At 36.4% G+C, this 23,644-nt stretch overlaps 1 protein-coding gene across 10 annotated transcripts in view; it reads left to right on the forward strand.

Moving 5' to 3' along the window:
• The window catches only part of RABGAP1L (RAB GTPase activating protein 1 like), a 759,437-nt gene that overhangs the window by 461,695 nt on the left and 274,098 nt on the right, over nt 1–23,644 (forward strand). For 9 of the 10 annotated variants that reach the window (XM_042975849.1, XM_042975851.1, XM_042975848.1 and 6 more), the window contains 3 exons: nt 972–1,046; nt 20,269–20,394; nt 22,714–22,857. In XM_042975849.1, the coding sequence (XP_042831783.1) occupies nt 972–1,046; nt 20,269–20,394; nt 22,714–22,857 (345 nt within the window). Of the gene's footprint in view, nt 1–971; nt 1,047–7,310; nt 7,546–20,268; nt 20,395–22,713; nt 22,858–23,644 lie in introns of those variants that run through there. The other variant, XM_042975861.1, reaches the window with a different exon arrangement.

The raw sequence follows: 23,644 nt of genomic DNA on the forward strand, positions 1-23,644 counted from the left end.
GAGGAATGGCCTGCTAATGTACACAACCACATGGAAGAATCTCAGAAACATTATACTGAGTAAAAGAAGCCAGACACGAAAGAGTTTATATTAAATGATTACATTTGCATGAGAGTGTTTAAAAAAATCAAAGCTAATAATATGTTGTGAGAAAAACCAGATCAGGGGTTGCCTAGGGGAGGTGGTTTGACTGCAAAGAGGCATGAGGGATGTTATGGAATGATGGAAATATTCTTTAATAATGGGGTTACATAAGTGACCCAGTTCAAGGAATTGTGTGACTAATGTATGCTTTTCACTGAATACAAACTCTATTTCAAGAAAGTTGTTTTCTTTTGTTTTTTTAATTAAAAAATGTTTCAGATCCGGTACTTTAACTACTTTGGCATATGGGAGCTACTACACTTCCCCTCCTCCCAGTGGTGACTCTTCCTAGTAATCTTTGATAACCACTGCCCTGGACAGAGACAGTTTTTAGACTTACAGAATCATAATGCATTGTATTAAATGCATTAAATAGAAATCCCCTCACTAAAACGAAGCACAACACATAGATGGGATACATGGGATGGGATACATATCCAGGATTCAGACAGCACCATCGGTATATTTGTCTTTGCATTAGAACTCCACAACTACTCTAGAACCTACCCACCCTCTTCTACCCTTTGCTCCTGCCTTCCATGGTCTCATTTGCCTGACTATAAACCGTAATGGATCTTTGAAAAGTAGGTGTTCTGAATATCTCTTTATTCCAAATTCTGAAGATGAACCTGGAGATAATGGGGCATTTAGAATTGCTTTAGAAACTATATAGCATCTTTGAGGATCCCACTGTGCTAATGATTCACACATTTAAGTTGCAATTGTGGTGCACAGCCTAGGGACAAGTTCAAGTAGTAGCCTGATGTTAACGTACATTAAAATCTGTGAATATTTACAGTATTTCTTTCTCTGCGTCTTTTCTCTAGGCCTACTCTGTCTACGATGAAGACATTGGGTACTGTCAGGGACAGTCCTTTCTTGCTGCTGTATTGCTGCTGCATGTAAGTAATTTTCCATGTGATAAATGGCATGGTGCTTCCAAGTTTATTTTATTTTCTACTTGGTTTTCTTCTTCCTTCCCATTTTCCATTTATCTGATGGAGATTACACATGGCATATCTTTTTTAAAATGTACCTTTGGTGATAAAGTAAGAGATCTGATGTCAAGTACAGGACGGTTTCTCAATTGAATTAATATTGCTAGCAAGAAGGGAATAAATTGCTTATTTGGAGTTATTTTTAAAGAGAACCCTCTAGAAATAAAGAAGTCAGTGTAACTGCTCAAATATGAGCAGGACTAGGACCATTATGAAGGAATATGGCAAGGAAGTCTTCTCTTTTCTGCAGTTTATTTTTGTATACTCTCTTTCCTTTCAGTCACCTTCATTTAACAGAACATTTATTGATCATCGGTCTGTCAGTGCTGGGCTAGGAAGTGCAGTTACAAATATGAATAATTTATTATTTGTGTTCTGGAAGGCCTCATAGTTCAGGGTGGGACACCAGTACTATAGGCACATACTTATTCTTTTTATGTGTCTTTATGGATTTTTCTGACGGTCACTAAAGACCTTATGGTATGCTAAGTAAAAGCAATACACAGAGTAAGAGCACAGAAAGGAGAATTACCCAACCCAGCTCTGCCAGAACTTTCAGGAAAGACTTTCTGGAGGAGATGGTAACCTTGCCAAGACATAAATAATTTAGGTTGGGAAAGGTGGGGGGGGGGAGTAGAGATAGCTAAACACGAACATGAACAAATGCATGGAAACACATAAGGGCACAGCATATAAAGGGAACAATATGAAATTACAGTTTTTGTTCAGTTACTGTCGGAAAATTTATGCTAGGAAGAGGTATGAGGTAAAATGGTTAGATGGGCAGGGACCAGGGGTGCCTGGGTGGCTCAGTCGGTTAAGTGTCTGACTTCAGCTCAGGTCATGATCTCACAGTTTGTGAATTTGAGCCCTGTGTTGGGCTCTGTGCTGACAGCTCAGAGCCTGGAGCCTGCTTTGGATTCTGTGTCTCTGTCTGTCTGCCCTCCCTCCTCTCTCTCTCTCTCTCTCTCTCTCTCTCTCTCTCTCTCTCTCTCAAATAAACATTAAAAAAAATTTTTTTAAATAAAAAGATGGGCAGGGACCAAATTATAAAGACTCTAATCATGTCAAGAAATGTGGGCTTTATTCTAAAGGTAAGGAGGTGCCATTGATCAGTTTGAAACAAGGGAAAGATAGTGAGATGTTCATTTCAGATAAATTCTTCTTATACCTTGTAGAGGGTAATTGAAGGGAGCAAGCAGGAGCAGAGAGACCAGTTAGGAAATATCAGTCTAAATGAGAGATGTTGAGAGCCAGAGAAAAAGAAGCAGAATAAGAAGCATGCAGGAGGCAAATTGGTTAAGTTTTATGGAAGGATTAACAAAGGAAGAGTCAAAAGTAATATGTCTAATTTTCTAGCTTTGGTGACTGAATTACTTGGATTTTTAGCTGAGAAAGAAAATAACATCCATTGAGATTGAACGGAGAAAAATGATTAGGAGTTGATGATGAATTTTGTTTTGAATTCTTTGGGTTTGGGATATTTTGGGGACATCTGAGTGAAGCTGTCCGCCATCCAGTTGGATGCTGGAGACTGATGCTGGGGGGAAAATCACTGCTGAAATCATGAGAGTAGATGAGATCATCTAAGAAAAATAGAGTAAAACAGTATAGAGCCCAAGAACTGAATTCCAGATATTGAAAGGATTGATGAGGAGGAGGAATTCTTGGCGGATCTCTGATTTTCAGGAAGGAAGAAGCAGTGCCGTCACATGTGGCAAAGAGGTCCAGCAAGTTTAAAACACAAACAAGCATTTCTTTTACGTTTGCATTCTGGACACGAAGAGCGATTATAGTAGATTCGTGGTCCTGATTCTGATAACTTGATTCTAATGATGACAATGATGTATTGTAATAAATCACTTTATTTAACTTTGAGTTTGATATCTTCCTCCATTGCATTATCATCTGTTTGTGGCCTTCTTGATCTTTTCCTTGTTATCCTCTTTCTTTGATTTCTCCATGGCCCATCTTCTTGGTATTCTCTGTGATAATCAAGCACTTCATGGCCACAAATTCCCAGGGCCCTTGTTCTGCTACAAAACCTACCTAGTGTCTAAAATAGCTCTCTAACACAAGAGGCTGTTGTAGGCAGTGACATTGATGTCTTCACCAAGGTTCAGAATCCCGTTTCTTCTAAATGTATTTTTTTTTTAACGTTTGTTTATCTATTTTGTGAGAGAGCAAAAGAGCGTGAGAGAGAGCCAGCAGGGGAGGGGCAGAGAGAGAGGGAGAGAGAGAATCCCAAGCAAGCTCTGTGCTGTCAGCACAGAGCCCAGTGCAGGGCCCAATCCCATGACCATGAGATCATGACCTGAGCCAAAATCAAAAGTCAGACGCCCAACTGACTGAGCCACCTAGGTGCCCCAGAATCCCTTTTCTTCTAAAAGGAGCCTTTATAATCACTCTGATGAGAAGCTAAAGCTGAAGCCACGGGTGGTGAAACTTTGTCTTCTACAAAGTAATCTTTGTGTATATCATAGTTTAGCATTTTAGACCTGTAGTCCTATTAAACACGTTACAGTATATTGATTAAACTTCACTGAGAAGAACATCTTTCTGAGAAATCTGTTCTCACATTTAACAGAGGGTTAATTAAATATAAGTTCATATTTATTTGGAAATACCTTACCATGAGAAAAAGAGATAGTGACCCAAATAACTAGAAAGCTCAAAACCTAGAATTTTTTTCCTACATTATCTACCCTCATCTTAGAAGGGTCACGTGGCAAGCTTGCATTCTAAACATACTCACAAAGTTGCTTTCAAGCTGTATCACAAGATGGCTAGAAATTCAGTCTAGTTTCTCACACTTTGTATAATAACAATTATGCAGTTGTTGCCATTGCTTATAAAAATAACTGGAAATACAGAAATACCTACAGAATCTTTGAAGAAATGGTCACTGGTATGCAGCATAGTGTTAATGAGAAACATTGTAGTTTTTAATTGAGAGTGTATGCAATAATTCTTTTAATCAGCATATTCCATTAAATGACCAACTCATCCATTAACCAACTCGAACAAGAGAAATCACCTGTAATTTTTTTCTTTTTCATATTTTTGCCTCTGTGGCATAAGCAGGTAGAAGAATAAAGGCTAGCTTAAACAATTCATCAAATACGCTATCTCAGGTTCCAGGGAGATATGTTATTTGCTACTAACTAATTTTTTATCAGTTACATAAGCATTTGCTTCTTTTTGCTGCCAGACATCCTTTGGCAGCTCCATATTAATCATTGTCAGAATCTGCTTCTTTTCGGATACTGTCTTTTCCTCCCCCATGGTCATTTATATTTCACAGTCACTGCCTAAGAGGAAGGGAAGATCAAAAATGAAAATATGTTCAAAAACAAAAGGTTAGAATTTTTAAGGTTTTCCATTGTCTAAGTAATTTTAGGAAATAATTAATTTCTCTTTCTTGATACTTAGAAATTTCCAGATGCTTTGATAATAGCTTTGCAACTTGTAGTATTTTAAGCCAAAGAATTGTCTGTCATAGTAGATGCTAGTATATCTATTGATAGAATTACAAGGAATTTATCATTTACAGTTGGAGAAGAATATTATGGCACAGATTGCTTGTAACCATTATAGTGTTCGTGTGCCTTTGATGTTAAATATGCAATAATAATCAGTGATATCATCATTATAGTATTAGTCATTGCTTATTTGGAAATATGATAAATGATATTCTTGTATATATTTCATTCTAAATATCATATAAACTATTTTAAATAATTTTTAACCCAATATGTTTTACTACCATACTTCTTGTCAAGAAGTTTAAAATTTTTTTTTCATTGAACATACATTTTTTTTTAGACCTTCAGAAAATCATGTTCCTTTTTAAGGTTAAATTAGCGTATATATACTATTATTGGCAAGCATGGAGGCTTTCCAACTACAGAAAGGATTATTTTCGGATAATCCAGAATGTTTAAAACTATTGAATTAAAAAAAAAAAAACTATGGGCACAATTCCTTCAGAAACCAAAGGCTTTGTCTGACAAAGATATGCATACCCAGCAATTCCACTCCTAAATATATATTTTAGTCAAACTTATGCACATGTATACCAAAATTGTGTGTTAGAATTGTCCTCAGATCAGTGTTTATAACAAACACCTCAAATGTCCGCTGTTAGAGTGTCTAATACTAGAATTGTAATTAGACATTAAAATGGAAAAATTGTGATATATTTAATAGAACACTATATAACAGTGAAATGAATGTTTTACACTACCTAAATTAATGTGAATGAGTCATACAAACATAAGGTTTAGTAAGAAAGAAGAGTATACTTGGTATCATTTGTTATGTTTCCCTTTAGTGGAAAGGTCATAGCAGACAAAACTGAAGTCTATTTTTAGGATGCTACGTAGGTGGAAAATATAAATAACACCAATGAAGTGATTACTGATAAAGTCAGAATAATGATTTCTTATTTATTTATTTATTTATTTATTCATTCATTCATTCATTCATTCATTCATTCATTCATTCATTCATTTTTGAGAGAGAAAGAGCACATGCGAGCCCAGGGAGGGGCAGATAGAAAGGGAGAGAGAGAATCTCAGTCAGGCGCCATGCTGTCAGACTTTGTGATCTCAAACCGTGAGATCATGACCTGAGCCCAAACTGAGTCAATGCTTAACTGACTGAGCCAGCCACCCAGGTAACCCAGGATAGTGATTTTTTGACAAATGAGGAGTCATTATTGGGAAGTGACATACCAGGATCTTCAAGAGTACTGACAGTACTCTATCTTAACCTGGGTGGTGGTTACATTTGTCTTTATAATTATATGGTTTCACTTTATGATCAAATTATTTATTAAAGCATACATTTAACTTTTATGCATTCTTGTGGGTTATATTTAAAAATGAAATAAGGTTTAAAAATTACAAGTTACAAATCCTTTAATGCAACTCCCCAAAAAGATAGGTTTAAGATAAGATTTAACCAGTGGACTTAAGAAATGAGAAGCAGAGCTACTTCCTAGTTTTATTAAAATATTTCCGCAGAACCCAAGATGGAAGATACTGACTTCCTAGTGTCTTTATATGTATATGTAAGTAAAAGTACATGTGCCATTATATTATTCAGCATTCTGCTACATGTGACGTAACCTTGACTTAGAGTAGCTGAAATTTTTAATGAGCTGTATTTTTTAATAAGTCCTGTACTCCTAAATCATTTTTTTCCCTTAAGATCCAAGAAATTTTTCTGTTCCAAGTTAATTCTTGCTTCACTTCTTTTGAGCCATTTCACAACATCTCCATGTGCGTAAATACACTCAAGACATCTTACCTTTAAAAAACAGTCTCTTGATCTTCCCATTAACTACTGTCTTTGGTTTCTCTGCCCTTTCAAAGCTGAACTCTTTCATGGATAATGAAAGGCACAACTATACATTTGAATTGTGGTTTAATACCTTTCAAGTTTCCTAAACTCTCTGAGCTTCAGCTTCTTCATTTATAAAATGAAAGTAATATTATCATTCTTCTAGGATTTTTATGAATATTGAATACTTTATATTATTAATGAAAAGGGTCTTATTTTGTGTCTGGCACAAAAAAAGCATGCAACCATGGAATTAAATCCAGGCTTTACTTAATAGATGTGTAGTTATTGGAAAATCACTTAACTTCTCTGAACTTCACTAGTTAATATTTAACATGTAAAAATAATACACACCTTACAGAATTTTTATGAGGATCAGATGGAGTCATGAACGAATGCCTCTAATAATACTATTTGTTGCTATTTTTTTCTAAAATTGGTAATTATTTACTCTGCCTTTTCTTTTGGACCCTTGTCCCACTAGCTTAAATCGATTGCACACAGCAAACTAGTATGTTGTACAATATGTTTTATGGCTTATAAATAGACATTTAATTTAAATATATTTTAGCATGTATTTGATTTAAAAGGAAAATGAACAGCTAGAAGTTTTCGTTTTATTTGCTTTCCAATTTGTAAACAGAAAATGAACACTCACGAGCTCATGATTTTCAGAGTTGTCACTAGCATCTTTCTTTGTTGAAGAAAACTAATAATTAGTGGAATTTTCATTGCCTTCACAGAAAAACATAGATTTATTACAAAAATATATGAAACACCATCATGGATAACAGAAAATTTAGTTTTATCCTAAATAAGGGGATTATTTTATATTAACATATAATTTTACTTTGAAACATATGTTGATGTATCTTACATCAGGTGAGCCTTAAAAACTTTTGAAGTACTTAGACCTGCTTTGTTTTATGGTTCATTGCAGAAAGAAGCAACGAAGCTTAGAGACTGTCTCCATTCAGTGTTAGTACAGATGGCAGATACTTATCAACATTTGTTACCAAACAATGATTACATCATGATTGATTCTCAGATTACACATGTGAGTCAGGTCCTTAGTTTTGTATTTCATAGAGCCAAGGATGATATTTTGATATCTTAAATTATAAGATGTTAATACTTATTTCCTCCTTTCCCCAATAAAACAGCACTGATTTTACGACAGAGATCCTGTATGTATATAGCAAAGATGGGTATTCAATATTAGAGATCCCCATGCTCCAGATTCTTAATATTTTTTAAAAAACGTATATTGGTTGGCAGTTCTGCCTGATTTGGATCCCTAGTCAATGGGCCAGACTGGCCATGGAACGTGTTCTACTGCTTTGCTCAGACAGGGAAGGAAATTCATAGCCCCACCCAGTTGCTGAGCTTAGCCTCCAGTCCTGACCAGAGAATCCAAGCTACTGTAGATTCCATGTTATAGCCCTGCTCAGACAGAGACCCAAGTCAGAAGCCATGCCCAACTCTTGATCATAGCCTCTGGCCCTGCATAACAGTGACCCTGGGCAGACTCAAAACCTAGTCTACAGAACCACCAAGCCAGAGTGCCCAGCCTACAGTCTTGCCCAGGCTACACTCCTACCCAATTGCTGAATACAGCCTGCAGCCTCACCTAGTTAGGAAACCTGGACAGTAATTTCACCTGAGCACAGAACACAGTCTCTAGCCTCACTCATCTGTGGGATAATAGCTGGAAACCCCTCTTGACCAGAGAGCCCAGGCAGTTACTCTATCCAACAGCAGAGCACAGTCAGTGGCTTGCCTGGTTGTGAAGCCAAGCCTATGGTCCTGCACAACTTTGAGATATGCTGCATGGCCCCACCTGAACACAAAGGCCAGCCAGCATCACCATCTGGTCAGGCAGGACAACCTGAGACCCCACTTGACCAGGGGCTATTTCAGAGGTCAACCCATAACTCTGCCTAACTGGGGAGTCCAACCAGTGGCACCACCCTGCCAGGGAACGTGGCCTCTGACCGTGTTCATCTAAAAGTGATTGCAGAACCAAGCTAGTGGCCTCACCTAACCATGGAGCATTGCCAGCAGCCCCACCCAATCTGTGAGCCCACCCACTGGTCTTGAATGTTTAGCACAGCCAGCAGGCTCACCCAACTGTGTAGCCTAGCCAGTACCATCCCCCCCAGATCTCAGAGCATGAGCAGTGGCCTCACTCAACTGGTCTCTGATAGCACGCCCTGCTTTCCCACAGATGCTACTAACTAACCCATTAGTACTTAAGCTGAGCTAACTGGTGAAGGTCTTTTCATGCCAAAGCAAACCTGTCATGTGTGGAAGAGGAGACCACTTAATCAAGTGTGCAGATAAGAACATAAGGAATCATAGATCATGAAGAATCAGGTAAACATGACACTACCAAAGGAAACTAATAAAGCTCAAGTAACTATAAAGAAATGGAGGTCTATGAAATGTCTAATAAAGCATTCAGAATAATCCTTTCAAAGTTCAGTGAGCTACAAGAACACACAGATAACTAAATGAAGTTAGGAAAACAAAATGAAGTCAAGAAAGAAATAGAAACCATCACAATACAGATTCTAGAGCTGAAGACTACAATGATTGAACTGAAGACTTTAATAGACAACCACAACAGACTCAACCAAATGTAAGAAGGAATCTGTGAACTAGAATATAAGTCATTTGAACTGTCACGTCAGAGGAGCAAAAAGAAAAAAATGAAAAAAAGTGAAGAAAGCCTACAGAACTTATGGGACACCATCACATGAAGTAATATATGCATTATGGGAATCCCAGAAGGAAGTGAAACAGGGAAAGAAAGTCCATTTAAAGCAACAATGGCTATACACCTCCCAAACTTGGGGATAGAAAAGGACTTCCAGATTTATGATGCCCAGGAGACCCCTAATGGTTATAATCTGAACAGGGTTATACCAAAACACATTATAATTAAGTTGTCAAAAATCAAAGAGAATTTTGAGGACAACAAGAAGAAAGCTACTCACCACATATAAGTGAACTCTCCATATAACTATTTAGTATCTCAGCAGAAACACTGTAGGCCAGGAAAGAGTGGGACGATATATTCAAAGATGTATTGAGAGAAAAAGTATATCATACCTGGCAAAGCTAACCTTCAGAAATGAAGGAGAGATAAAGATTTCTCCAAACAGCCAAAAGCCGAGGGAGTTCATCATCACTGGACCTCTCTTAAAATAAACTCTGAAGGGCATTTATCAAGCTGAAATAAAAGGGATGCTCATTAACATTGTGAAAGCATATGAATGTGTAAAATTCACTGGTAATGGTAAATATGTAGTCAAAGTCAGTTTGTATAATATATAGTGGTAGTACATAATTTACTTACAACTCTTGTGTAAAGTTAAAAAAATAAATATATTAAAAATAACCATAACCACAATAATTTTTTTCTATACAATATAAAAAAGATGTATATTCTAACATCAATAACCTAAAGTGTGAGGTGGGGGGGAGAAGTAATAGTATCCCATTTCTGTATACTATCAAAGTTGAGTTTTCCTAAGCCTGAAATAGGATGTTATAACTATAGGCTATTTTATGTAAGTATCATGGTAACCACAAAGCAAAATTGACAGTAGATTCACTAAAGAGAAAAGAAGAGAAAGCATACTGTCACAGGAAGCCATTAAATCATAAAGGAAGACAGCAAAAGAGAAAGCAAGAAACAACCCACAAAAAAAGTCAGAACACAGTTAACACAATGTCAATAGTGAGCTGTTATCTATTAATAATGACTTTAAACATAAATGGATAAATTCTCCAATCAAAAGATATAGAATAGCTGATTGGAAAAAGAAAACAAGACCCAATAATATGTTGTCTATAAGAGACTCACTTTAGTCTTAAGGACACATACAGACTGAGAGTAAAAGGAGAAAAAAAAACGTATTTCAAGCAAATTGTAACCCAAAGAAAGCAGAGGTAGCTATACTTACATTGGACAAAATAGACTTGAAGCTAAAAAAGGTCAAAAGAGACAAAGTCACCATATAATGATAAAAATGCCGTCAAGAAGATATAACAATTAAAAACATGTATTCACCCACATTGGCACACCTAATATATAAAGCAGATACAAACAGAACTAAAAGGAGAAATAAATAACAACTGTAATATTTGGGGACTTTAAAACCTCACTGTCAACAATGGATCATCTAGGCAGAAAACCAATAAGGAAACAGCAGATTTGAACAGCACTATAGACTAAATGGACTAAACAGACATATACAAAACATTCCACCCAACACCAGCAGGATACACATTCTTCTCAAGCACTCATGGAACATTTTCTAGGATAGATCATATGTTAGGTCACGGAAAAGAATCTCAAGAAATTTATGAATATAGGACCTGTATAAGGTAGCTTTTACCATCACAGTGGTATGAAACTAGAAATCAGTAACAGGAGAAGAGTTGGAAAATTCGTGAATATGCAGAAATTAAACCACACGCTCCTGAACATACAGTGATTCAAAGAAGAAATCATCAGGGAAGTTAAAAACTACCTTGAGAGAGGGGCACCTGGGTGGCTCAGTCGGTTAAGTGTCTGACTTCCACTCAGGTCATGATCTCACAGTTCGTGAGTTCAAGCCCCACATCGACCTCAGAGCCTGGAGCTTGCTTCAAATTCTCTCCCCGCCCCTCTTTCTGCCCTCCCCTGCTCATGCTCTGTCTTCTCAAAAATAAGTAAAACATTAAAAAAAAGATCTTCAGAGAAATGAAAATGGCAACACTAAATACCAAAACTTACAGGATGCAGTAAAAGCAGCTTTAGAGGGAAGTTTATAGTGATAGATGCATACATCAAGGAAATAGTCATATCTCAAATAACCTAACTTTATACCTCAAGGAGCTAGAATAAGAACAAGCTAAGCCCCAAATTAGTAGAAGGAAGAAAATAATACAGACTGCAACAGAAACAAATGAAATCGAGAATAGAAAAGCAATAGAAAATATTAACAAAACTAATAGTTGGTACTTTGAAAATGTAAACAAAATTGACAGATATTTAGCTAGACTAACCAAATAAAAAAGAAAGAAGACTCATATAAATGAAATTATAAGTGAAAGAAAAGACATTACAACCGATACCAGAGAAATACATAGTATTATGAGATTACTATGAGTAAGTATGCTCCCACAAATTTGACAACCTAGAAAAAAATGGATAAATTCCTAAAAACAGCCAATGAAGACTGAAGAGATAGAAAATCTGAATACACCAATAATGAGTAAGAGGAGATTGAATCAGTCATCAAAAATCCTCCAACAAATAAAAGTCCAGGACCAGATGGTTTCACTGGTAGAGTCTACCAACACTTTAAAAGAACCATTAATACCAGTCCTTCTCAAACTCTTCCAAAAAGTTGAGAAGGGAAAACTCCCAAATTCGTTTTACAAGGCAAGCATTACCCTGACACCAAAACCATATTAAGGACACTACAAAAAAAGAAAACCGTAAGACAGTATACTGTTGATGAATATACATGCAGAAATTCTCAACAAAATACTAGCAAACTGAATTGAACATCACATTAGAAGGATCATACACCACGAGCAAGTGGGATTCATCCCTGAAATGCAAGGATGGTTCATATGCAAATCATAAATGTGATATATCACATTAGTAGAATGAAAGATAAAAATTGTATGATCATCTCAATAGATGGAGAAAAAGAATTTGACAAAATTCAACATCCATTCATGATAAAAATTCTCAACAAATTGGGTATAGAATGTACCTCAACATAATTAATGCCATATATGACAGACCAGTAACATCATACTCAATGGTGAAAGGTTGAAAGTTTTCCCTTTAGATATACAGATGACCAAGAGCTACAATAAAAGGTGCTCAACATCACCAATCCTCAGGGAAATGCAAATCAAAAACACAATGAAATATCACCTTATATATACACATATATATGTGTGTGTATATATATGTATATATACACCTTATATATGTACATATACACCTTATATATATATATATATACACATATACGCGTATATATACACGTATATATGTGTGTGTATATACGTGTATATACACGTGTATATATGTGTATATATACACGTATATATGTGTGTATATATACGTGTGTATATACGTGTGTATATGTATGTGTGTATACATATATACGTGTGTATATATATGTATATATACGTATATATGTGTGTATATATACGTATATATATACATATATATGTGTGTGTATATATGTATATATACGTGTATATATACATATATATGTGTGTATATATATACATATATATAGGACAATGGCTATTATCAAAAAGACAAAAAGTAACAAGTATTGGCAAAGATGTAGAGAAAAGGGAACCTTTATGTACTATTGGTGGGAATGTAAATTGGTGCAGCTGCTATGAAGATAGTATAGAGATTCTTCAAAAAATTAAAATATAACTACCGTATGACCTAACAGTTCAAGTTCTGGGTATTTATCCAAAGGATATAAAAACACTGAAGCCAAAAGATATATGCACCCCTATGGTCATTGTAGCATTACTTACAATAATAGCCAAGGTATTGAAGCAGGCTAAGTGGCCATGGATGGATGAGTGGATAAAGAAAATGTGTCTCATATATGTATGTGCATTATGCTAAATAAAATAAACAGTGAAACACAAATATTATATGATCTCACTTACATGTAGAATCTTACCAAAAAAAGTTCATAAATAGAGAAAACAAATAGTTGCCAAAAGTGGGGGGTTAGGGGTACGTGAAATGGGTGAGGGGGAGGTCAAAAGGTATAAACTTCCAGTTATTAAATAAATAAGTCATAGGGATGTAATGTACAGCGTAGTGACTATAGTTAATAATACTGCTTTGCACATTTGAAAAATGCTAAGAGATTAAATCTTTTCTTTTAAATAAAATTTTTTAATGTTTATTTATTTTTGAGAGAGAGAGAGCATGAGCAGGGGAGAGGCAGAGAGAGAGGGAGACATAGAATCCGAAGCAGGCTCCAAGCTCTAGGCTCTGAGCTGTCAGCACAGAGCCTGACGCGGGGCTCAAATGCACTAACTGTGAGATCACAACCTGAGTCGAAGTTGGGAGGCTTAACCAACTGACCAGCCCAGGCATCTGTATAATGCTGGGATTAAATCTTAAAAGTTCTCATTGCAAGAAAAATCATTGAACATCTATGGTGATAGATGTTAACTAGACTTGTGATCATTTCAATTATGTACAGATATTGAACTATTATGTTACATATTATGTTACATACCTGAAACTAATATAATGTTATGTGTCAGTTATATCCCCACTGAAACAAAGAAAAATAAAGCTTTTTCTTGACTATGAATAAGACAAGGGAGACCACTCTCACCACTCATATTCCACATAGTAGTGGATATGCTAGCCAGAGCAGTCAGGCAAGAACAAGAAATCATAGATATCCAAATCAGAAAGGAAAAAAATGAAAGTCTTTCTTTGAAGATGACATGATCTTATGTATAGAAAACCCTAAAGACTTCACCAAAAAAACTGTTAGAACTAATCAGCAAATTCATTACAGTTGCAGGATATGAAATCAACATACAAACTTCAGTTATGTTTCTATATACTTAACAATGAACTATCTGGAAAAGAAATAAAATAATCCTATTTACAGTAGTATCAAAAAGTTAAATATTTAGTAATAAATTTAAGGAGGTGAATTACTGTACACTGAAAACTATAAAACATAGATGAAAGAAATTGAAGAAGACATAAATGGAAACATACTCCTTCTCATGGATCAGAAGAATTGGTAATAACCAAAGTCATCTACAGATTCAATGCAATCCCTATTAAAATCACAATGACAAGGGTGCCTGAGTGGCTCTGTAGGTTGAGCATCTGGCTCTTGATTTTGGATCAGGTCATGATCCCAGGGTTGTGGGATCGAGCCCCAGGTCAGGCTCCATGCTGAGCATGGAACCTGTGTAATATTCTTTCTCTCTCCCTTTCTCCCCCCCCCCTCCCCCGCCCTTTGCGCCTTTCCCCCACTTGTGCTCTCTAAAATTAGTTTTTTTTTAATTTTAAAAACTTAAAAATCCCAATGACAGTTTTTCATAATTAGAAAAAACAATCTAAAATGTTGTGTGGAAACATAGAAGACCCTGAATGCCAAAACAGTCCTGAGAAAGAAGAGCAAAGGTGGAGGCATCACACTTTTCTGATTTTAAACTCTCTTACTAAACTATAGTAATCAAATGATACTGACATATCAGTATCTCCTACAAAACTATAGTAATCAGTATGATACTGACATAAAAATTGTTCTGTAGACCAATGAAACAGAATTGAGAGCCCAGAAATAAAGCTATGCATATATAGCCAACTAATAATTTGACAAAGAAGCTAGGCATATTTAATGGGGAAAGGGTAGTTTCTTTAGTAAATGGTGTTAGGAAAACTGGACACCATATGCAAAAGAATGAAACTGCACCCCTGTCTCACATCTCATAAAAATTAAAATGGATTAAGTATTTAAACGTAAGACCTGAAACCTGAAACCACCTAGAGATAAACATAGATAAAAATCTTTTTGACTTTGGTCTTGACAGTGATTCTTTGGATAGGACATCAAAAGCACAGACAACAAAAGCAAAAGATTAACAAGTGGGACTACATCTTCATGGCAAAAGAAACATCCGCAAAATGAAAGGGCAGCCTACACAATGGGAAAAAAATATTTGCAAACCACATATCTGATAAGGGTTAATATCCAAAACATATGAAGAACTATAACTCGGGGAGGGGAGGGGGCAGATCACCCAATGAAAAAATGGGAAGATGACCTGAATAGACATTTTTTCCAAAGCAGATACTCAGAATCTAACAGGTATATGAAAAGGTGCTCAACAACACCAATCATCATGGAGATAAAAAACACAATGAGATATTGTCTCACACCTGTTAAAATAACTATTCTCAAAAAGACCAGAGGTAACAAATATTGGCAAGGATGTGGATAAAAGGGAACCCTTGTACACTTTGGTGGGAATGTAAACTGGTGAAGCTACTATGGAAAACAGTATGGACGTTCTTCGGAATATTAAAAATAGAACTACCCTATGATCCAGCAATTCCACTTCTGAATATATATCCAGAAAGAATGAAATTACCATCTTAAAGTGATATTAGCACCCCCATGTTCATAGCAGCACTATTTACAATAGGCAAGACATGGAAACAACCTAGATGTCCATCAGCAGGTGAATGGGTAAAGATAATGTGGCATATACATATAATGGAATACTATTCACCCATAAAAAAGGAAATCCTGACATTTGTGACAGCATGGGTAGACCTAAAGGGCATTATGCTAAGAAAGTAAGTGTGTATCAGTTATATATAGACTCTAAACAAGCTGAAGTCATTAAAGAGAGTAGATTGGTAGTTGCCAAGGGGTGGGGGGAGAATGGGTGAGTGTGGTGAAATGGTACAAACTTTAAGTTATGAAACTAATAAGTTCTGGTTAACAGTTTGATGACTATAGTTGAAAATACCGTATTGTATATTTGAAAGTTGCTAAGAGAGATCTTAAAAGTTACTTACTACACGAAAAAATTGCAACTATATGAGGTGACAGATCTTTTAACTAATCTATGATGGTCATCATTTTGAGAAATATATATATATATGTTATATTTTTAACATATCTATATATAATCATCACTTTGAACACTTGAAAATTACACAGTGTTCAATGTCAATTGCATCTCAATAAAGCTGGAGAAAATGGAATGATTAAGCTTACAATGAGATAAAGTTTTAAAATCCAGAAGTAGTAAATACTGAAAATCACTTACTCATTGTTTTGCTGCATTGTACTGTTATCTGACCTCTGAGTCTGTTTGTAAATGTTTTAATCTGGATGATGGAAATACTATCAAATGCTGCCCTGCTACACAGCACTTCTCAACTCCAGTCCATTTACTTTGTGCTGTTTGATGAGTTCTGGATAATGGCCAAATACTCCTAATGCTTTAGCAAGACCCCTATTACCCAACTTGTTAATAGAATTATTAGTATTATGTTTATTTGCATTGACAGTGCTAATAAATTATTTAATTTTAGAAGTAAAATCTTGTGCCATTGTTGGAATCATTCGTGGCCATCAGTAAGTGATTATTGTTTAGAATTTCCAAACTGTGGGGGTGCCTCACTGGCTCAGTTGGAAGAGCATGTGACTCTTGATCGTGGGGTTGTGAGTTCGAGCTCCACATGGGGTGTAGATTTTACTTAGATAAAACTTTAAAAAGAAAGAATTTCCAAACTATATTTTCCTATCAGACTTCTCACATTTCACAATACCACCAGTCTAGGATCAGCTTTTACTCCCTGATACTGACACTTTTCTAAGGTGTATCTTCCTCAAACATGTATTATCTTATCCTTCAAAAACAAAATATCATTACAAGCCTTTGCAGTTTAAAATTTTTTTTTCAACGTTTTTTATTTGTTTTTGGGACAGAGAGAGACAGAGCATGAACGGGGGGGGGGGGGGCAGAGAGAGAGGGAGACACAGAATCGGAAACAGGCTCCAGGCTCTGAGCCATCAGCCCAGAACCTGACGCGGGGCTCGAACTCACGGACCGCGAGATCGTGACCTGGCTGAAGTCAGACGCTTAACCGACTGCGCCACCCAGGCGCCCCAAGCCTTTGCAGTTTAAATGTCAGTCAGTATTTGTTGTCTGTTTTATATATTTTTAGATCTTTATTTTCATTTTTAAAATCTTTGACATTTTTTTGCTAAGTTTTATTTGCTTGCCCTGGTTGCTACTACTAATGCAAAGAGAAATATCCAGGGAAGCTTAATTAGACATGCTGAATAGATTGCATTTAGTGTTTAAACTAGAAAGAGAAGGTTGCATTTTCACTTTCCAAAGGATTATACGTGTTTCACATTACTTTCTCACTCATTTTGTTTCACAGCCTTTTTGACTTCATAAGGGTTCATTTTTAGTCAGTTTTATGATGAGACGATATCTGAGATCCTGTAAGAACCTATTATGCCTGACCTTCATCTTCGCTGATCTTCAGTATTGACTCTACCCCAGCTGGGCTGGTATTTTATAGGGTTCGTCTACCATTTTTGTGTGGCATGTGAACCTACTGGAAATCGAAAACTTGATTTTTGTTGCCTGAAGCTAGACATGGAAGACAAGAGCTCTCAGACTCCCCACTCCCCCAAATGGAGATTTTCTTTTTTTTAATTTTTTTTTTTAACGTTTATTTATTTCTGAGCCAGAGAGAGACAGAGCATGAACGGGGGAGGGTCAGAGAGAGGGAGACACAGAATCTGAAACAGGCTCCAGGCTCTGAGCTGTCAGCACAGAGCCCGACGCAGGGCTCGAACTCACGGACCGCGAGATCATGACCTGAGCCGAAGTTGTTCGCTCAACCAACTGAGCCACCCAGGCGCCCCAGATTTTCTTTTTTTAAAATAAAGGTTATGGACTGGAATTGGGCCACTTTATTTTGGGGGATCAAACTCTAACGTATAAAGGCTTTTGTCTTTTTAAGAACGTGTATTAAATATATTGTTTGTGTGTGAGAGAGAAATGGATGGGGAGTGGGGAGGAAAGAGCCGAGAAGAGTGAGATAGAGATGAGGGAGATAGATGGAGGGAGGGAGAATTTAAGCTCCATACCTAAAAGCAAAGTAAAGATTTATGTTCATTTGTCATTTTCCTGACTAATTTTTCCTGGTCGAGCTCATACCCACCCCTTGCTTGTGCTCTAGCTGTAGCGATGTTGTTTATCCCAGGATTGGTGTGTCCATATCCAAGTCAAAGAGATTGCCTATTTAGTTGTCCTTTGGGAAGATGCTATACCATTACTTCTGTGTGCGCAGGGCCTAGCACACTGCATACGTCTCTCATGTTCAGTGACTGGCTGTGTGAATCCCACACGGCATTTAAACCTTTCATTTACTTTAATGGCTTTACCCATCTAAGGAAATAAAGGCTTGTTCCCTTTATAGGATACCAACTATTTAACTAAACATCATTCACTTAGAGGGAGATTATAAGTGAATTCGTTTCTCTAGGGCTGGCTACCATTGCCTTACATGAGCACTTTTGTATGGCCATTTTAGGAAAGATCCAAGAGGAAGATGGAGAGGCTAAGACCTTGGTGGTAAGAGGGGTACACCATGCATGTGCAAGTCAGTGTCACTTGAGGCTTCAATGACAGAATTGTTAAAAGAGGGAAGAATACAGTGCACTTGCATCTAAATGAGTGTAAGCTGAAAAATGTTTGCTGACTTGAACACCTGGGGTCAAAGCCCCAAACAACTCAGATAAAAAAGAAATAAGTAGAAGTGCCTGGCTTAGTTGGTTAAGGTCTGACTCTTGATTTTGGCTCAGGTCATGATCTCACGGTGGCTGAGATCAAGCCCTACATTGGGCTCTGAGCTGACAGTGTGGAGCCTGCTTGGGATTCTTTCTCTCCCTCCCTCTCTGCCCCTTCCCTGCATGTGCGCGCGCTCTCTCTCTCTCTCTCTCTCTCTCTCTCTCAAAATGAATAAATAAGCTTAAAAAAATACGAAATAAGTAAATATTTATAGAATTGAAATAACAACTAAGTGTACTTACTTAACTTTAGGTTTTATTTAACTATTTACATATTTTATGGTTTGTAAGTAGAAAATAGAAGTGGCCAATTGGTGTAGGAATTTAAATAAATAGTTACATTTCTAAGTGGGTAAATAGAATTCTACTTGATTCAATTATTCAGGCAGGCAGTTAATTTAACAAGGTGTCAAATATAATCAGCCAAGGTCAGATTTTCAAAGAAGTGACATTGCAAGTAAATGTTTACATAAACAGTTACATTTTAGGACAGTGAGTTAAAGATAAAATCTTTTTCTGTTGGCTTGATGTAATTTCTAGAATATTGGATATGTTTCTTTCTAAATCCCTTCAGTTTATTGATACCACGATGTAGAGATTTGTTTCTTGGGTTTAAGATTTCATTTTCTGTTCAGATAAAAATACCTCTAGGAAGGGTATATTAGAGTTTGTCATTTAACTCTTAATGTTGGAAGTTCATAACATTCTTTCCTAAAAACTATTTATATAGAAAGAAAATAGCAGTATCAAGAAGACTGGGAAGGCAGCCTCTCCCTGTCTATCAAAATTAAAATTGCACTTACCCTTTGACCCAGCAGTCCCTCTTTTGGGAATATGTTTGGGGGGGGTGGTGCTGTGGAAGCAAGATGCATAGTAATGTTTAGAGAATGTTATCTTCTATGTAGATAAGGGAAGAAATGAAATAAGTGTGATTCTTTTATTTGCATAAAGAAATACTAGCAGGATACATGAGAAATTATTGAACATAGTTATAAGGTTATGCCAAAGAGATGGGGGGGAGCGGGTACAGGGGTTATTATACTTGGAGATAGAGAGGAATAAGACTTTTACCTTTATGTACTTTTGCATCATTTTGATTTTTGAATCATGTGAGTGTATTACCTATTTTTTTAAAAGTTTATTTATTATTTTGAGAGAGAGAGCATGAGCAGGGGAAGGGCAGAGAGAAAGAATCCCAAGCAGGCTCCACACTGCCAGCATGGAGCCCGATGCGGGGCTTGAACTCAGGAACTGTGAGTAGAGGCCTTTAGCCATTGATGCAGCGGACTGCTAACATGAAGGGACTTTTCTGACATTCTGGCCACATGCCACTCAGTCAGGTTCTCTATGTATCTGTTTTCCTATAGATGCCAGAGGAACAAGCATTCTGTGTTTTGGTGAAAATCATGTATGACTATGGTTTGCGAGATCTCTACAAAAACAACTTTGAAGATCTTCACTGTAAATTCTATCAGTTGGAGAGACTAATGCAGGTAAGTGAAAATTAGGCTTTTGTCACTCGGGTTGTTTGAAGTACAGAAAAAGTAATAAAATTGATGAACAATAATGATTCATGGAGGTTTAATGGACTTCTACAGAAAATGTAGACATATTTGGTTTCTGACCACTATCTACATTGGTGTTAATATTTATTTCACCCTTTGATCATTTTTAAAATAGTCTTCTATTTTAAATATTCAACTTTAATATAGTGAGTTAAGTCAATGAAGAGATTCCCAAGTATTATTTGTAAAGAAATGAAGATGTTAACAGAATAAAGATTGAAATAGGTAAGAGCTTTCTCCACCTTAATTAGCACCAGTACCATATTTAGGTCTACATGTACAGAACTCTTTGAAGGGACAGAAAGGTATTGAAAGAGGATAAAAAACTTAAACATTTTAATGTAGAGATGTATTAAAAATTTTTTCTCATATAATGTCCTGATCTCAAACAGTGTTGTTACTGTTTCACAATATGTCTGTGTAAATTTGTATTTAAGAGGAACACATTATTTCATCTGTGTCAGATATGACATTATAAAAAAATTGTGAGCAAAAGCAAAGTTAATGACTAGTGCTGATAAAAGGAATTACTGAGTAGGTTTGAAATTCCACCTGGTGTTGGAAATCTTATATCTGTTTTTTAATGTTTATTTATTAAACATTAACATTAAACATTGAGAGAGATAGAGAATGAGAAAGAGGGAGACAGAGGATCTGAAGCAGACTCTGTGCTGACAGCAGTGAGCCCACGGTGGGGCTGGAACTCATGAACTGTGAGATCATGACCTGAGCCAAAGTTTGATGCTCAACTCACTAAGCCACCCAGGTGCCCCTGTGCAGTGTGTTTATATGGCTTTCTCTATATGGGGTATTGGGAATCCAAGAAAAATGTGAAGGAAATACATGAATGGATTGAGTCCGTGTTGGATAAAAGTAAAGTAATCAAGGAGGAAGGTTAGGGGGATGCAGCAGCAGAGATACTGGTAGGAGCTCATTGGCATGACCTGTCAGGAGATCCGTAGGTGTCTTAAAGAGGGAGGTGAGGTCAGTAGGAGACTGAAAAACTAAAACAGGGAAGAGAGAGACTTAGCAGTGGAGTTAAGGACAACTTTACTAGAAAAGAATGTGGGAGGGTAGAAAACCTTAAACATTAGGAAGAAATGAAATGGGGGAAAGATGTCAAATGAACTGTAAGCACAATGGCGTACAGGCATTGAGGAGAAAAAAGACTGTGTAGAAGAATCTGGTAACTATGGACAGTAAAAGCAGTAGACTCTTTTTTAGAGATTTAATCCTTCCAAGTAAATATTTGGGACTTTTCACTTCTTTACCTTTTCTTTACAGGAGTTTATGTTTTTTTTCTAAGGTCCGTATTCTTAAAAGCTTTAAGAGTCAAATAAGTATAACTGATAAATGAAGAGCATGTTTGTGGTACTGTGAAGAAAACCAGACACATTTTTCTGTTAGCGTCTTTCAGTGGTGACCATTTGGACACCCCAATTTAAAGTACCTAATAGGTACATCTGGGTGCTTTTCAAAAAGCATCTGGTGTAAGAAGTTAGGCTTTTCTTTTTGTTTTTGTGATCTGTTTATGAAAACAAAATGAACGTGGGCTTTTACGTATCTTTGCTTTTGTCTTTCAGTTAGAAGAATAGCTAGGCTGATACTCTGTACTTTACCTTTCATGCTTTTGACAAGCATTTACTTGCATAAATTGGAAAAAAAAGGGATCAGGGTGACATAAAGGCATTTTTAGGAGACATCCAATTTCATACATTATACACTTGCACAGTTTCTATAGTTTGCCATTTTTAATGTCAAAGACCTATTGTTTTAAAGTTTGGTTATGTTTTGGGCTTTTCTCAATACTGCAAAAATTTACTGGAGTAATACCATAGATCCCAGATGATGTTGATATTAAGTGGTCTCCAAAGAGAAGATAAATTTCTGTCTTAGGTAGTTAGGCGTTGAACCCTGAATGGGGTGTTGGACTTGACTCTGGAGGGATGACATTGATTAGACTACAGGTGTTCTGTCAGAGCAAGCATGTCCCAAGAAACAAGAACAGTCAAGTGAGCAACAGGTGATATTTGTTATTTGTTCATAACAAGTCTGCCTTTATTTTCCTTGATTATCCTGTCCCCAGTGCTCATCTCCTATCATTGCTTCTGTGTAATTACATAAAATTCAGCAGATGCCACGAAAAATTGAGAGTGGTCATAGAAAGCTTGTCCTAAATTATAGTAGTGGTAGGAAATAAAGTTTCTCAGTCTTCCTTCCCCTCAATTTTCCACTTTGACTTTTTAGGAGCAGTTACCAGACCTGCATACCCATTTTTGTGATCTGCACCTGGAAGCACATATGTACGCGTCCCAGTGGTTTCTCACTCTTTTCACTGCCAAGTTCCCTCTCTGCATGGTCTTCCACATCATTGACTTACTGCTTTGTGAGGTACAGTAACTCCATCTCTCATACCTAAACCAAAGTAGAAAATAGTTTCTAAAGTGGTTACAATTTTTTTTTTTACTTTAAGCCATAAATACCATAGAGTTCTATTTGAATTTTTAATAAAGACTATTTTAGTTGTAATTTTATTACTTGTGAGAAATGAAAATGTTTAAGCATATATAATTTCTTCAAAGTAAGATGAGGTAATTAAATGTATACAATTAAAATTCATAATAAGCCTTTATTTGTGTAGTAATATATTACTAATATAAAGGACCCTTAAAGTTAAATAAATTTAAAATCAAGTGTTTCTAATAGTAATGCAGTTATACTCCAAGAGTGAATATAAATGAAAATTGTACAGTAATTTTAATTTAATTTTAATTTTCTATTCTATTCTATTCTAAATGCCAGTATAGTATAGTTAACATACAGTGTTATGTTAGTTTCAGGTATACAATATAGTGATTCAGCACTCCAAACAGCACCCAGTGCTTGGGGCACCTGGGTGGCTCCATTGGTTAAGCGTAGGACTTTGGCTCACAGTTTGTGAGTTCGAGCCTTGTATTGGGCTCTGTGCTGACAGCTCAGAGCCTGGAGCCTGTTTCAGATTCTGTGTCTCCCTCTCTCTCTACCCCTCCCCCACTTGCTCCATGTCTGTCTCTGTCTCTCTCTCTCTCTCTCTCTCTCTCTCTCTCTCTCTCAAAAATAAACATTAAAAAAAGACACCCAGTGCTCATCACAAGTGCACTCCTTAATCCCCATAAACTATTTTACCCATGTCCCTATC

Source organism: Panthera tigris, chromosome F3 (genome assembly GCF_018350195.1).
Source record: "Panthera tigris isolate Pti1 chromosome F3, P.tigris_Pti1_mat1.1, whole genome shotgun sequence".
Taxonomy (NCBI): Eukaryota; Metazoa; Chordata; class Mammalia; order Carnivora; family Felidae; genus Panthera; species Panthera tigris.